This window comes from Sceloporus undulatus, chromosome 3 (genome assembly GCF_019175285.1).
Source record: "Sceloporus undulatus isolate JIND9_A2432 ecotype Alabama chromosome 3, SceUnd_v1.1, whole genome shotgun sequence".
Lineage (NCBI taxonomy): Eukaryota > Metazoa > Chordata > Lepidosauria > Squamata > Phrynosomatidae > Sceloporus > Sceloporus undulatus.
The window spans coordinates 87,423,034-87,438,812 of record NC_056524.1 but is presented as its reverse complement, the minus strand read 5'-3'; the positions used below and the strand labels follow the sequence as shown (position 1 = coordinate 87,438,812).

At 39.1% G+C, this 15,779-nt stretch overlaps 1 protein-coding gene across 1 annotated transcript in view; it reads right to left on the bottom strand.

Moving 5' to 3' along the window:
- Positions 1 to 15,779, bottom strand: part of LOC121924888 (protein enabled homolog) — a 31,592-nt gene that overhangs the window by 12,689 nt on the left and 3,124 nt on the right. The window contains exon 2 of the mRNA XM_042456417.1: positions 11,925 to 12,053. Within this exon, the coding sequence (XP_042312351.1) occupies positions 11,925 to 12,053 (129 nt within the window). The remainder of the gene's footprint in view (positions 1 to 11,924; positions 12,054 to 15,779) is intronic.

Here is a 15,779-nt window from a genome sequence, read left to right as displayed (position 1 = left end):
TATTATTATTATTATTATTATTATTATTATTATTATTATTATTATTATTAAATATAAGAATTCCAGGTGTAATTGGTCTTCAATATCTCACTCTTTACAGTACTGGAAATTTGGGGACTGAAGGAAAATTTCATTTGTGGGCCAGAATTCCTATTGAAGGGTAATGCTCTCATTTTGTCTCCTTCCAACCTACAACTCTTCAGTGTTAGGTTAGCATCTTCGGACAGCTTCCATATTTTCACTGGAGCCCATACAACAAAGTCTTATGATCACTAGTCTTATATTGTGACATCTGATTGTGATTTGCTCTCCCTCCTTCCCCTTATAACGGAAATGAATAACATGGAAATGGGGGGTGGGCATGAAGGGCAGTGTTCAACACTGTGATGTCATGGCTTTGAGTAACATGTTTCAAGAGGAGATCTTGACAAAGAAACACTGATCTCAGTGGCAACACAGTGTCCAGAGTATAACATTTAGTACTGCATTAACCACAACAAATGAGCAAAAAAGAATTCTATGCATCACACATGAATTTTAATTTGAGCATTAAAAACAGCTGTTAAATGGGTACATAGACTAGCTTTTCTTATCAGTCAAAAAACATTTCCATGAAAAACATACATAATGTCAGAAAGATACCTGTGTAAAATACCAAAAGTAAATCCTACTGCACTGGAAAACATATATGCCCATGTTAGTTTGCCTATCCAGTGTAATCTAGTACATGTCTCTTCAGAAAAAGGCACAATTGAGTACAGTGTAGCTTACTCCCAGGCATAAGGATCTAGGATTGCAGTCTTAGAAAATAATCTGTTATGGTACTTTCTATGTATGACTTTCATGTCTTTTTACTATTTGGGAGTTTTCCTGTAGGAAAGGAATAAAGTTTTAAAGGGTCTGTATTCTTTCCCAGTCCATTATTCCTGCTACAAAATCAACTAGTTATTAACCATAAAGTGTAATTATGTGCAGACTTACCCAGTGCACAATGTCAAGCCTTCTCCTGTTTTTGCTTAATGCACTAATGTATTCCGTATTACATTTCTGGGGGAGAGGGTGGTATACTTGTTATTCAAATATAATTTTATTTTCATTCATTAATTAAGTCTATATTATTGTAAGAAAAAGTCAAATAGTTTTGCCATGTTTTGATCAATTAACATGATGATATTAGATAATCTCTGTGTAGGAGCACCTTTATAAAGATTCAAAGTGCAAATTACTGTCCTGGGTAACTCCAATACTGTAATACTTACTAGCAATCAAAATGTTTGTCTATTAGTAGTTATCTTCACATCCTGTTTTCCCCCCAATGAGTTCAAGGCAATATATAAGTCTGTTCTAACCACTTGGTTTTCACAGCAGACCTGTGAGGTAGGTCACTCAGAGAGAAAATGGTTACCCAGTGTGGACTAAAATCTGAATCTGTCAGGTATAAGTCCCATTTTCTAACCACTATACCATACTCGTTCTTAATCTCAATTTTGACAATATGTATATAGTACCAGTATATAAAGTTAAAAAAACAGCAGCTGGAATTCAATATAGCAGTTATGAATGCATAACCTCAAGCTGTGGATCTGTAACACATCCATGTTTGTGAAAACTAAGGATACAATCATGAGACTATTGGCATGACTAAAAATGCCTCCCCAAACTTACTTTGCCAGGGAGTTGCCAGATCAGGTAAACAAGGTCCATCCAGTTGGTAATCAGGGTGCAGGAAGATGACATTTCTGACACCTCTCACTAGCCAGCAAGGGTTTCACAATCAGAAACAGAACCTCTATAGCAACCTCATTGCAATCTCACTAGCTGCTGGGAGGATGGTGGTAGAAAACCCCTCCTCACACTGGGACCACTCAGGTGCATCATCAATGAACTACAACCCATTCTGGACAATAATGCGCCTACAGACAGCCTCCAAATCTCAAACAGGTACTCACCCACAGAAAGACACATAACACAGATGGGGACATAAGCCTTGCCACAAACCAAGATGCCAACTCTGCGTACACATTCTCTCAGGAAATGTCATCACAAATCCTAATGGCATCACCCACAATATTAGGGGGGCCTTGACCTTCATGTGCTCATTCTCCAATGTGATTATGCCATGCTATATCATCAATACCCACCAGCACTCTGCATCAGGCAAACATGCCAGTCTCTGCACCAGAGCATAAATGGATATAAATCGGACATTAGGAATGGGAATACACAAAAACTGGTGGCATAACATTTCAGTCTCCCTGGGCATTCCATGTCAGACATCAGAAGAATGATCCCTGAACAACAACAACAAAAATAACTACAAAGGTAGATTGGAAAAAGAAACAGCAGAATTGGAATTCATCCATAAACTACAGTCCCTCAGCAATGGACTGAACAGGGACAATGGCGTCCTGGCTCACTACATACATTTCAACACCATCTGATCCAATCTGGGAGGGGGGGATATACTCCCCATCTGTAGGCTATTTTCCAAGGCCAAACTGGTCGTGCCATCTCATTTGGATATCCAATGGCTATGTCTTTGTTCACAATCAACCATCATTAAAACTGGACTTGCTACTTCAGGATCTCTCTACATACTCCTCCTCACACTGTCATTGCCAGCTAAACAAATTCCTTCACCCAGTTCGAAGGTTTCCTGATGTAGTAGGTTTGTGGTGATCGAGCCAGGAGAATTTTATGTAACTAAGTAGATGATGTAGAATTCTAGCCAATATAAGACAGTATATTTTCCCAAGCCAAAATATGTACATTGTTAATAAATAAATTCATTTAATATACAAAACTTAGAGTGTTGTTTGCCCTCACTAAGTGTTCAAATGATCTCTTCTGTGTGTTTCACAATTGTTATTCAGGGCTTTAATAGTTACCACATGATCTAAGCATGTGCTATTTCAGGCCTCAGCATGAATATCATTACTGAATACACACCTATATAAAAACAGCAACTCTGCCATATAGAGACAAAGGTCAGCCTGGTCTATCATAGGCTTGTTTTGCAGTGGTTTAATTATATTGTTTACACAGGAGCATCAAACATGGGACATATCACCTGTGATGATCCACCCCACTTGCAGTCTGAAGTAATAATGATATATTCTATCACTTCCTTTGTATCTAATTTATTTCTTACTAAATTCATATCCACCTCTCAGGCAAAATGGTGGTCAGGGTAGCTAACATTAATACAATAAAAACAAAAACAAAATCCTAGCTTTGTCAGTTTCAAAGCAAAGCAAACAAATTCTCAAACTAAAAGTTTCTGCTTCTTACAGGAATGTCTGGTAAAAATGGTGGCAAGGATTATTAAGAAATATGTGAGATAACTGTGGATCTCTCAAGCATAGTGACCAAACTGGCAAGGCAGAAGCCAAGCAACAGCCAGTCCCATACCGATCAAACACACACAAGGACTAACAGAGAAATAAGTAACCTTAATATTCTTTCAAAACATTTATAGTAATTTTTTCTGGCTGCAGATTAGACTTATTCAGGAAGCGAGTGGATGTGGAAAACCAAAAATACAGGGTCAGCAAACATATAAACTAGGAATTAGTAAATATAAGCATCCAAAGGTTACTAACTCTAAGAAGGATTTCATGGATCTCTCATATCAGCATATGACAGTAAAGAAACCATTTTAGCTAGCAGTGTACTAAACTTCGTACATATGTGCTAAAGGATACCATATTGCATGTGCCAGAACCAAATATAAACACTGACACCGTTCCATTTAAATCTTTTTGTACAGCTACTAGTTCCTAAACCAGTTTATTCGTTACAATGCAGCTCATATGCAGCAAAAGCTGCTTTTCTGGCAATTATTTAAGATTAAGAAGTATAGCTTCTTTTTGCAATCTTGTCAGTCGCAAAGAAGAAAGTCATCCTAAATCTGTCCTCTGTTTTAAAAAAAATCCCCATTTCACTTGTTTATATTTATTTGAGGAAAAATGTATACAATAAGAGCAAAGTAAAATCAATAACAATTTTCCAAATAGACAGTAGAAGGCAGATGCATGATAACCACCCGAATCCTGACCATCATTTACTCTCATTTCCTTTCCTTGGTTTCCTCAGTGCCCTTTAAAGCAAGGAAAGACAACAGAGACCAATGTCACTCTTTTCAACCAGAAGACAGAACACTGCAGCAAGATGCTATCGCTTCACCTTCACTCTCCTGCTTAAATCTGCTACAAGCCTTCATTCATTATCATCTGATGCCAATCTGTAAAGAATGAATTAGTTGTGCATCACAACTGCCAAGCAAGTAGATACATCTTAGTTAATCATGGTATAAAACCAAGTTGATTGAATTGTTAATTTATTCCTTTATCTGTATAAATTTATATATGGGAAAATCATTATCTTAAAATGTGTGTGTAGGAGAGATGGGGAGTATTTGTTTTAGAGTGATGAACTCAGCCCTAATAAACTATGAATACTTTTGGTTGGTTCTGCTTTAAAAGGCTGAGAAAGCCATATATGCATGAATCTGTGGGTTAAGAATCCATGATGGAGGGCCATCTGTAATACAGATTCCCCCCCCCCCCCCCCCCCCGGGGTTAAAAATAAGTTTGTACCTTTGTAACAAAAGAACGGGGTCATCAGCCCAATTTCTAACAGGATTCAGCTCATGCAGATATATATAGACAATAGATTTTTAAAATTTAAAAGTATCATAAAAATTACAAATTTTAGTAAGACTGACCTTTGGCACCAAACCTGAAAGTAGAACAGTGCATCATAGATCAGTTTTACTTTCTGTTGCAAAAATTGCAATTTTCTTTCTTTCTCCTGCTCACTGAGGTTCAAAGAACTTCCCTTCTGTGTTTCAAACCTTTGGAAGCATCTCCTTCTACTTAGCTGACTTCCAGCAGTTGGTTTCCAAGGAAACAGCAGGATACAGTTTTGGGTATCTCAAGGTTTAAAAGGAAATCTTGGTGGGAGACTGTCAGTGTAAGGCAACTGGGATTTAAGGTGCAGCAAGGGAAAGCAATATTTGACTTCCTCTTAACTGAACAGGATGGGATATGACAGGCATGGACTTGCTCAGTTGTCTCATAACTGGAATATGTAGCCTACAGGTGAATGGGTGGCAGTTCAGTTAGCAAGCCTTGGGAGGGAAACATTTCTTCAGGGATAGGAGGAAAAGGAGAAATGATAACTTGCTGAAAGAAAGAATATAGCCAGAGGCTTTGAAAGGAGTACAACTGCAAAAACCAGTGGAAAACAAAACTACCATTTCTCGTCAGCCATGCTAAAAGAAGGTAATGGAAACTGCTGAAACATAGAGAGGCAACCAGAGAAGACTAGGGTTAAAGCCCAGCACTGTGCTAAAAGTGTGCTAATAAAATTTGTGGTTGTATGCCTTCTGGTCATTTATGGCTTATGATGTCCCTAAAGTGAACCTATCTCGGCATTGTCTTGACAAGATTTGTTTGTCATTGCCTTCCTCTGAGGATGAGAGAGTGTGATTTGCTCAAGGTTGAGTGGGGATTCAAACCCTGACCTCTCAGAGTCTCAGAGACCCCAACACTCAAAACTACTACACAATGCTGTCAAGCTTAGTGTAGTCATACATGAACAATATCACTGAGTTTTCAACAAAATTTAATTTTGTTTGTGTATTTATATTAATGTTCTTGTCATGAGTCATCCAGTTGCAGCAGGGTATTTAGATTGCTGTCTCCGAGGCAGAAAAATTAGCATTATGACAGACCTGAATTGATTTATCTTGCTGAAAATCTGGCTGTGAGATGAGTTCAATGTTCTTCTCTGGAAGGCCTGACAAGCCTGTGCAGCTCCCTCAGCTTACTCTACAGGCCAGGTCTGACTTTAGGTAGCTATAGATATTAATGCAATTAACTTTTGTTAAATGACTCTGTATTTAAAATCATAATTGAATGCATGCATACATGTGCACTTTTAAGTCACCTGTCAATGTATGGTGACCCCATGAATTTCATAGGATTTTATTAGGAAAGGAATATTCAAAGATGATTTTGCCAGTTCTCCCTCTTAAATATAGCCTATGGCAGCTGATATTCTTTGGTGGTCTCCATCCAAGTAATAACTAGGGCTGACTCTGCTTAGCTTCTGAGATCAGATGGGACCTGGAGCCTTTAGGGCATTTAGTACTCCTCAGAGTATTTAAGTACTCTGTGGAGTATGTGGGTTTTCATTTTTTGCAGAAGAAACCACAAGGGACACATTCAAAAATTATCTTCATAATTTTTCCAAACTTAGAATTACAACACATGGTAGTCCCGATACCAGTAGCCTGGTGAATTTCTCATGCTTCACCATCATTTTTTCAAAAACTATCAAACTTCTGTACTTTTCTGGAGTATAACTTTTCTGTCTGAGTTTCATTGGCTATTAATGGCAGCACTGAGTGTGTTTAAAATTCTTTCTGTGCCATTTTGAAGTCTTTATATTGGCATACAACCTAGCACCATTGGAATGCCTGGGGGCTGGTCACACACAAACATTCATCACTTAGCAGCCAAAATGTGTGACTGGACCACCATGGTTATCATATCATGACCTTTGTACATGTTATAGGTGTATATAAACAGCTGTACATAGTTAAAATAGATATTTTTATTTACATCATACACCTGTATTTAAGATTCCTCACATTATCTCCCCCCATCACAAAGGATTACAATTTCTCTCTCTTTCACTCTTTATTAAATTCAACTTACTCCAATCTACTCAAGAAGGACAACATCATGGTGGAATGGCAGCTGTAGCAGTAAACTAAATACATGTCATCCTACCCTTGCCTCACTTAAGTACATTGGAGTAAATTGTTTCTCTTGGGCCATTACAATGGTAGTTGGTGGCTCTTATATCATTGGGGCAGTGTATCCAGTGACATCACTAGGGTTGGCATCACCCGGTGAAGTAACTCATGGTGTCACCCCCCACTGACCTCCTCCCATACCACACCGTACAGAACAAATGTTACTCTGAAATCATAATTCCCATATATCACTGAATATAATGGCAATAGTTGTGACTTTGAAAAAAAACAGCAAAAATTAAAATTATACTTTAAATTGCAGTATCATATGTACAGCCTAAATGTATTTACAAATACATAGTTTTGTGTGGTTAAAGTGAAAATTTGGTTAGCTACAATTTTAAGAAAAAATTGAAACATATTTCACATTTTTTTAAAAAAAATAAATTTTAAAATAAAAAATAAACCTGAGGCCTCTTCTTTATCTTCCCACTGAGTCTCATCCCACTTGTACCATCTCTTCAGCATGTTAAAGGGATGCAGGTGAACACCATAGCCTATTTCTTCCCAAAGGCAGATGTTTGGAGAGCAATGATGTTACCCCCCCCCCCTTAGAATGTCACCTGATGTGGTCCACAGCTCTTCCACCCCCCCACCCCCCAAGTGATGACCCTTGATGAATCCATTCCAGGATTTTATTGGTTTTACAGAAATAGAGTTCAAAACCTTGGAGAGCTCCTTTAAAGGCTACATCAAAACCTAGAGAGGATTCACCACCCCCTGACATGGGAGCCATCAGCCATCATCAGAAATATAATGCTGAATAGGAGGAAAGCCTGGTGAAAGAGGGAAACACTCTTCTTCACCTTGTTATGGCAAACAGCATCATACATGTTGCCCTCACTTCATGTGTGCAGTGGAGAAAGCACACCAAAGAACAGCACTACAAATCATTTTATTTGAAATAAAATGGTCTGCCAACTGTACCCTAAGAAGAGCAGCTTAGGGAGCTAGGTGTATTTAGCCTAAAAAAGAGAAGGTTAAGAGGTGATATCATAGCCAAGCCATGTTTAAATATTTGAAAGGATGTCATATTGAAGAAGGAGCAAGTTTGTTTTCTGCTGCTCCACAGACTAGGGACACAGAGCAATGGATTTAAGCTACAAGAAAAGAGATTCCACCTGAACATTAGGAAAAACTTCCTGATGGTAAGAGCTGTTTGACAGTGGAATACACTGCCTCAGAATGTATCCATGTCTCCTTTGGAGGTTTTAAAGCAGAGGTTGGATGGCCATTTTCAGGAGTGCATTGATTGTTTATTCCTGCATGGCAGGGGGTTGGCCCTTGTGGTCTATTCTAACTCTATGATTCCATGAAATTGTTGTGTTTATTGTGGCATGAAAAAATAACATTTACTGTTGGGAAATGAAGATGAACAAATTGAGGAAAATAATGTATGTATTGCCAGAAAACAATACAATATCTCATGTACAGAGACCATCAGAGCATGACAATACCCTCATCTGGTATCCCTCCAAGGATGAACAAGGTACTGTACTTTCTTCTAGGCAGCTACAGTCAAGGCTGGCCTCACCATTAGATGCTTCATGTGGCAGAAGTTGATAGGCCAATGGTTACACAGCCTGTTCTGTGCCCTGTATGCTACCCTACAATTTTCAGTTGTGATAAAATATATTAACCCACCACAAGTGCTGATGAAATACTAAATTCCATTCATATTAGTCTCCGAATCCATTTTAGGCAGTAAGAAATTTTCTGCTGACCTAAGCAATGATGTTCTATGAAACTCAACATGGTGGTCCCATGAGAAGGCAGCAGACAGTCAAACCAGGCACAGATATCTTCGTAACACAGATATCTGGCAGCAAAGTAAAAGGCTTTCAAATACAGTGGAGCAACAAAGAAGGAAGGAAATACCCTTATTGATCACACTCTAAATCCCAAGCCATCACTATAATCTCCTGTCTGAATATTTGCCCAACAACGCGGCTCTCCCCACTTGGAACAGAGTGAATGGTATATACAATCTGGCCTGCTGTTTTGACTGGTGAGCCAATTCTTTCAAACTTCATGTGACCACAACCACAAGCTTGCTGTGAAAGCCTCCAGACAACAGCAAACAGGCTCCAGCCTGCGTAGCTTCTTCATTATTGCAGCTTTAAGCCATAATTACATAACATGAGAGGGTTTTTCTCTTGCCAGCAGACAGAGTCACCACTTGAGATCTGAAGTCATAACTCTGAATTTAATGTACTGTATTGCCTTAACCATAAACAGGATACGTTTTGCCTGCTTGGTATAAATACAACCACCAGATCTCATTAGGCCGTAGCTTAGTAAAACTGACTAAAATATAGCCATAAGGAAAAGGTAACAAGAATAGTAACATACCAAGGCTAAACATCTTTCTGCAACATTCTTACACAAACCTCAAGGTATAATTGAAGTTTACATTCTCATCATCTACGTTCTTTGTGAGCCAATGACTAATTATGCTCCTATAAATCAGGTTTGCCTTTGAAATGATAATCACATTATCAGATTGCATGCACGTAAAGCATTTTGAAAACACTAATGGTATTCGTAACTATTTATGCTTGCCCTCGTATCTGAGAAAATTGTTGTTGTTTTTCATTTGACATTGACATTCAGTTAAAACTGAATAATATTTCTGTTAACAAAGGTGTTTTAGGGAGCTCTCTTCTTATCCCATGAGTTGCCACTATTTATTAAGATTCTATAGCAGTCATTTTAAAGGGTCAAACAAAGCATGGATTATTCACATTACCTGTCTTTCACATTAGGTTTTCCTGACCCTGTGAAACATGGTGGATACCTTTTAATTTCAAGGGTGAGCAATTTGTGGCCTTGAGACTTTGCTAGACCCTGATATTGGAAAAGTTTCTTTTCTGGATTACAGCTTCCAGAATCCCCTAACTAGCATGGGCACTGGAAAGGGAAGACAAGAGCTGCAGTCAAACAACACTACTCCTTGACTCTTTAAATATATTGGCCACCTTTCTTTTGTTGTTGTATCTTCAAGTAATTTCCAATTTACAGCAATCCCACCATGGGTTTTTCTAGGCAATATATTTGTTCAGAGAAGGTTTGCCACTGCCTTCCCCCGAGGCTGAGAATGTGTCACCGAGTAGGTTTCATGGCCATGCTGGGAAACCTATATTTAAGGTGTCTTATGGGATAGTATACACTCTTTTCCACAGAGGATATTCACAGCTCCTACAACATTAACATACTCACAAACTATCAGAGCAACCTTAACCTCCTTGGATAGCTATACAAAATGGCTAAGATGAGGCAGAGGTCCTCCTTCACCGGTTATCCCTGTTATACCTATAGAAAACTCAGTATACATAAAAATCTAACAATTATGGCAAGCAGTAGAAGATTCAAAATGGGAAATTCCAAGGACAGTGAAAGAATAAAGTTAAGCTACTCTTCAGTCTGTTACATCTAAAGTCTAGATCTTGGTGATAACAGAGTCTCCAGATTCATGTGCCACTGCCACTCAATACCCGCCTAGACACAGTGGGAGAATTAAAGAATAAGCTGCAGCAGTAGATAAATCAACTCTACCTTGACACTTCCCTCCCTGGCTAGAGTGTGCCAGAAAAGCTTCGGAAATAGCATACTACCTTACAATCTGTATCAACCTGCTCCGCTTAGAAGGGCAGTGCAAAGTGTTATCACATTCACGGGGTAGAAGAACAGGGAAGATTAGCCTTGTTTACCATTTTTAAAAATCATGGGCTTTGAGAAGGTTTTTGGGTTTTTTAGTACAGTGTGAAGAGTTGTTGCTTGTCTTCAAGTTATTGCTGACTTATAGCGAATCTAAGGCAAAACTATCACAAAGTTCACTTGACAAGATTTGTTCAGAAAGGGTTTGCCATTGCCTTCATCTGGTGATGAAAGAGTGTGACATACCCAAGGCCATCCAGTGGATTTCCATGACTGAGTGAGGTCCTGAAGCCTGGTCTCCTAAAGTCCTAGGTCAGCACTCGAATCACTAAACCTTGCTGGCTCACAGTGTGAAGAGCCCTAAATGATGATGATGAAGATGGTTATAATCTTCTCATATGATGGTTCTGCAGACAGATGTAAGGGCCTGTAATTGTCATCATATGTATTTGTCATCCAATAGCCATTCTATACAGCTATGGCAAGGGCCAAGAAGAAAAACAGGGCCACCATGAAACTTCCATCAGGCATTAGCTCTCCAAAACAATCATCTAGCAGCCATTCCACCAGGATGAAGAATGGGTAGCAACAGGAAGCAGGTCCACTCCATGGGCTCAACTGAGAGACTATAAGTTTGGAGCTTCTCCTGCCTTAAACTATTTCCATTCCAGCTGATTGTGAGAAACAAAGCAGCAATTCCCATGGCCAGTCATTGTCAGAATCCTCTTTCAGTTTTCTTATTTTGCTTTGCCCTCCCCACCTCTTTTCCCTTTTATACCATGTCGTTTTAGACTATAAGCTTGAGAGCAGTAGTTAGCTTTTAGACTTGTATTTTATTTTATTTTTTGGTAGAAGAGCAGGACACAAATGTTTTAGGTAAATAAACTATTGTATTTAGAAGCATTTTGGAAACCTGATAGAAGCTATGCATAATTCCAGAAGACCAAAACTGCAATGCATGCCAAGGGAAGAAATCACAGGCAGCCATTTGGTGATCAGCTACTGCTTCCTGTTTGGTGATCATGGGGGAGGGAATGCAAATAAAGGAAGAGCTAGATTAAAACACACAAAAAGGAAACCTGCAGGTATTTGCATATTCGGGTTGTATAGGAATTAACAGCCAGGTTTGCAGGATGTGGCTGATGCATACTAAAATATAGGAAATCTGTGTGAAAGTGCAATTCTGAGCATACAGATTCTAATCACCTGTGAAATAGCAGCCCTGGCTTGACACTTCCAATAAACAATTTCATCATCTATTCTGCACGCAAGGATTCTCCTGAGGAAGACTGAAGTAGAAAAATAGAGATGCGAGGATGTGCCTTAAAGCAATGAATTCTTTCAGCAATGTTGCTTCTGTATTTCTGAATGTTACTTGTACTATATTGAAAACTGCACTGGAAAGGAAAGAAAGAAAATAATTTTAAAAAGGATACTTCACCTCCATCAGTTTGGAAAACTGAGGTGGCTTTGGGGCCTGGCTGTGGCCTTGAGGGGAGGCTTGTTTCAAGTTGCTGCTCAGCTGGAAAAGCGCTGGCCTTGTGCAAGACTCCCAGTTTTAATTCTGCGTCTGAAAAATTGAAATAATAATGACCTACTTTCAAAGGATTCTCTTGAAGATAAGGATTATAAAAGCCTGCGTAGTTTTCTCAACAAACAGTACATGTTTTGCAGCCTTTTTATATTACCTATTCTTGGATTGAGCCTCATTGTTTTAGCTTTGGATGAAGAAAATAATTTAAGCTCTGATGTTTTTACTCATTACACAAAAGGAAGCCATTTTTGTTAAATCCAACTTCTCCCTGTGATAGGAGCAGCTCCACCTGTTCAAATTTCTCCCTTATGCACTTTTGAGACAGAGGTGGGCAACTGGCAAAGGTCCAGGGGCCAACTGTCTGGTTGGCAGCCCCCTTCAAAATTAAAACAATAAACAATAATACACCACACTAACAAATACAAAGAACTCACACCAAAAAAACCCACACAACCTCAAAATTCCTCAAGTTACCAGTTATGATTTTCAGGTTTTGTTTGTTTGTTTGTTTAAAAAAGAACAGTTCAATTAAACAGTGAGTTGCTGCTCCAAGAAGCTTCCAGAAAAAGCAAACTGCTATTTTGACCAGAAAAAGAGCCAAAGGGACTGAAAGGATAAAAGAGCTGCAAACTTTGCCCAGGGGCAGGCTGCATTAAAGAAATGGGTGTTAGGTGCAGTAGAAACAAGATACTGTACCAAAGAAGTGGAAGGCAATCAATGGAGACATAAGTATAAAATAGAATAAGAGGCAGGGTGAAAAAGAAGACCAATGTGACTGTTTACAGATGGAGGGGATGTGTGGCCTTCCATATGTTGTTGGACTACAACTCCCAGCATCTCTAGCCAACATAACCAATGTTGAAGTGTGCTAGGAGTTGTAGTCCAATAACATCAAAGGGATGCAAGTTTCCAATCAATCAGTGACATAGAGATATCAAAGTTCATTCATATGGGCCTACACTCTGTCAGTCTCAGCTAGAGTAGACCCATTGTTTCTGTGGAATTTACAGAAGTGTTGACTCTCCATTCAACAATGGATTCAGTAAATCTATTCATTTTGAGATTAACCAGTAAGATGTACTAGGCGCTCAGTCAACATGCTGTGTGTGGAAGAAGGGGACCAAACCAGTCACATAAAGATAAGTGGCAGTAGAATGGCTCCACATTTAATGACTGGAACTTCTTATGTATATTTATAATATTTGTTTTGTTTTTTGTTTAGTTTACCTTTGGAGCTGGAACCAATCTGTTGGGAAATCTGAGTTCATATCTGGATAAGCTAAACTTGATAGAGATATAGTATCTTACTTCGGGTAGTAAGATATAGAGGCAAATGGAGGCACAATGAACTACCTTCTAAATTAGAGTGGCTAAATTAAATGTGAAAAGTAGCTAAAGTTAGAGATGGACAACGTGCATGCAAATGCAAAGCCTAAGGGATGAGTCAGAACCACCTCCCTCCAAATGTTTAGAACTACAACTTCCACTAGCCCCAGTTACAATGATCAGTAGTCAGAAAGTATTGGAGCTGTTTTCCAGAATGTTTAGAGGAGGTCTACTTTGGAGACTAAGGGGCGGCATGCAGCCAGCCCTTTACTGCAGCCCTGATCCGGCCTCTGGAGGATGGAGAAAGGAACCAAAAAATGCAGCTCCTTTTTGGGCCCTCTAAAAGATGCCACAGCCATGGTGGTGCGGCTTTGTGATGCCCTTTTGGCGCTGCATCACCTAGACGCAGCACCAGGGTCGCACCATGATGCTGCGCCCCATCTAGAATGGTGTGCAGTGTCATGGTGCAAGGGGGGGGGGAGACGCTCTGCCATGATTCTGCCAACAAGCCAGCACTTTGTGCCTGTCTGTATTGGGCCTTAGAAGAAAAGAGAGCAATAGGTAGCTACCAAATGAAATAGCTGTTGTTCACTAAATAGTTCACTACAGAAATGAATGCTAGGAAAGAAACAAACATTTACAAAGCCATTCCATTTTGGAACATTCTTACTTTAAATATTCTTTCCAATTTTTTTCCAGTCCTAAGAGTCCAAATGGTTTGTATCTCTTTTACTTGCTGACCTTCCAAGAAAAGGCAATGAACATGTGCAAGGAAGCAAACTATTTATTTTGTCAGTTCCAAGGTGGATCGCATGTCACCTAAATGATACAAATATGAAACAAAGTACATATAATTAGGATGATAAAGTTTTTTAGGGAAAATGCTGCAGTGTAAGCCAAACAAGCATTATATGTTTTTCCAGGTGCTTGTCTGAATGATTGTGTTTAGATTTGGGGAATGCATGTATTCCCTAAGGAGGCTACTGTTTTGGTTAGCAAGTTGCAATGGACAGAGGTGACAAAAAATATTGCAGAAATGGGATATTTCTTTTTCATTCTTGCCCTCCTTTCATGCAGCCTAGGGATAGGAAAGTTATTCCGACAGATGTTTTGACCTGTAACTACCATTATACTTCTGCACCAGCTGTAGTAGTTCAGACTGATGGGAGTTGCAGTTCAGCTATATCTAAAGGACTTTTTCTGGTTTATAGTTAGACTAGTTAGTCATCAGTGTTGCTATTCCTCTGGCTTAACTGATCTATGAACTGTAACTAAAAGACAAGCAAGAAACAGTGTCATTGAGCACCTTGTCCATTACAAAGATATGCCATGCCTGCAAACTATGTAAACTTTGCTGGAAAACATCAACAGGAGGGGCTTCAATAAGTATTTCATCTTCTGCATGCCTGATATCTTATGTCAAAAGACACCATTTATAATTCTTACACTGTGCTAAATCTACTAAATTATTCATTTTGAGTTGTAGCTCTCAAATGTTGGCCTCAGTCCAATTGCTAGCCCCAACTAGAGTACACCCAATGAAGCAGTTGCTGAATGTAAGTCAATACTTACATAAGTCTCATTGATTCCATGGGACTTCTTCAGATGGAGACTTGTAATTGGGTATAAACTACTGTTTCTTTATGGGCAACAGATTCCAGAGGGTTCAGTGGCAAAGAGCTTTCCAAGGTAATTCTTGGCATCCATTTACTGTTGCTCATCAATATTGCACTAGCAATCTACAAAGTGCTTCACAAACATTGGTCTCCCTTGATATATGTTTTTATTTGAATGCATCAGAATGCCAAGAGTGACTTACAGATTAAGACAGATGCATGCAGTAACACAGGGCTAGCAGGGTGTAGCGATTTGAGTGTTGAACAAAGACTCAGGGAGACCAGGATTTGAATCCCTGTTCAGCCATGGAAACCCACTGAGGAGTTTATCACATGGGAGGAGTTTCACTTAATTTCGAATGAAAAGAAAGCAGGGCCAAAACGCATTTCACGCGAATTCGCTAGTCGAGCAAATTTAAGTGAATTTGAATTGCATTTGAAGTGATTTCCCATTGCCCAAAATATTGCCTGAAATTGCATGTGTTAGTCTATCACGCAATAACGTTAAACCCCATGATTGTGTTCGGATTGCCATTGGATTATACTTCCAGTTTTCCTTGTCTGATAAACTCTTGAGTGACCCTGTGGAAGCCACACTCTCTCAGGCTGCATCCACACTTCATAAATAATACAGTTGGACTCTACTTTAAATACTATGGCTCAATTCTATGGAATACTGGGAACTGTAGTTTATTGTGGCACCAGAGATCTCTGACAGAGAAGGCTAAATGCCTTGCAAAATTACAGTTATTGCACCATGACAGTTAAAGTGGGGTCAACCTGGATCATTTCTGCAGTGTGGATGCAGCCTCAGTCTAAT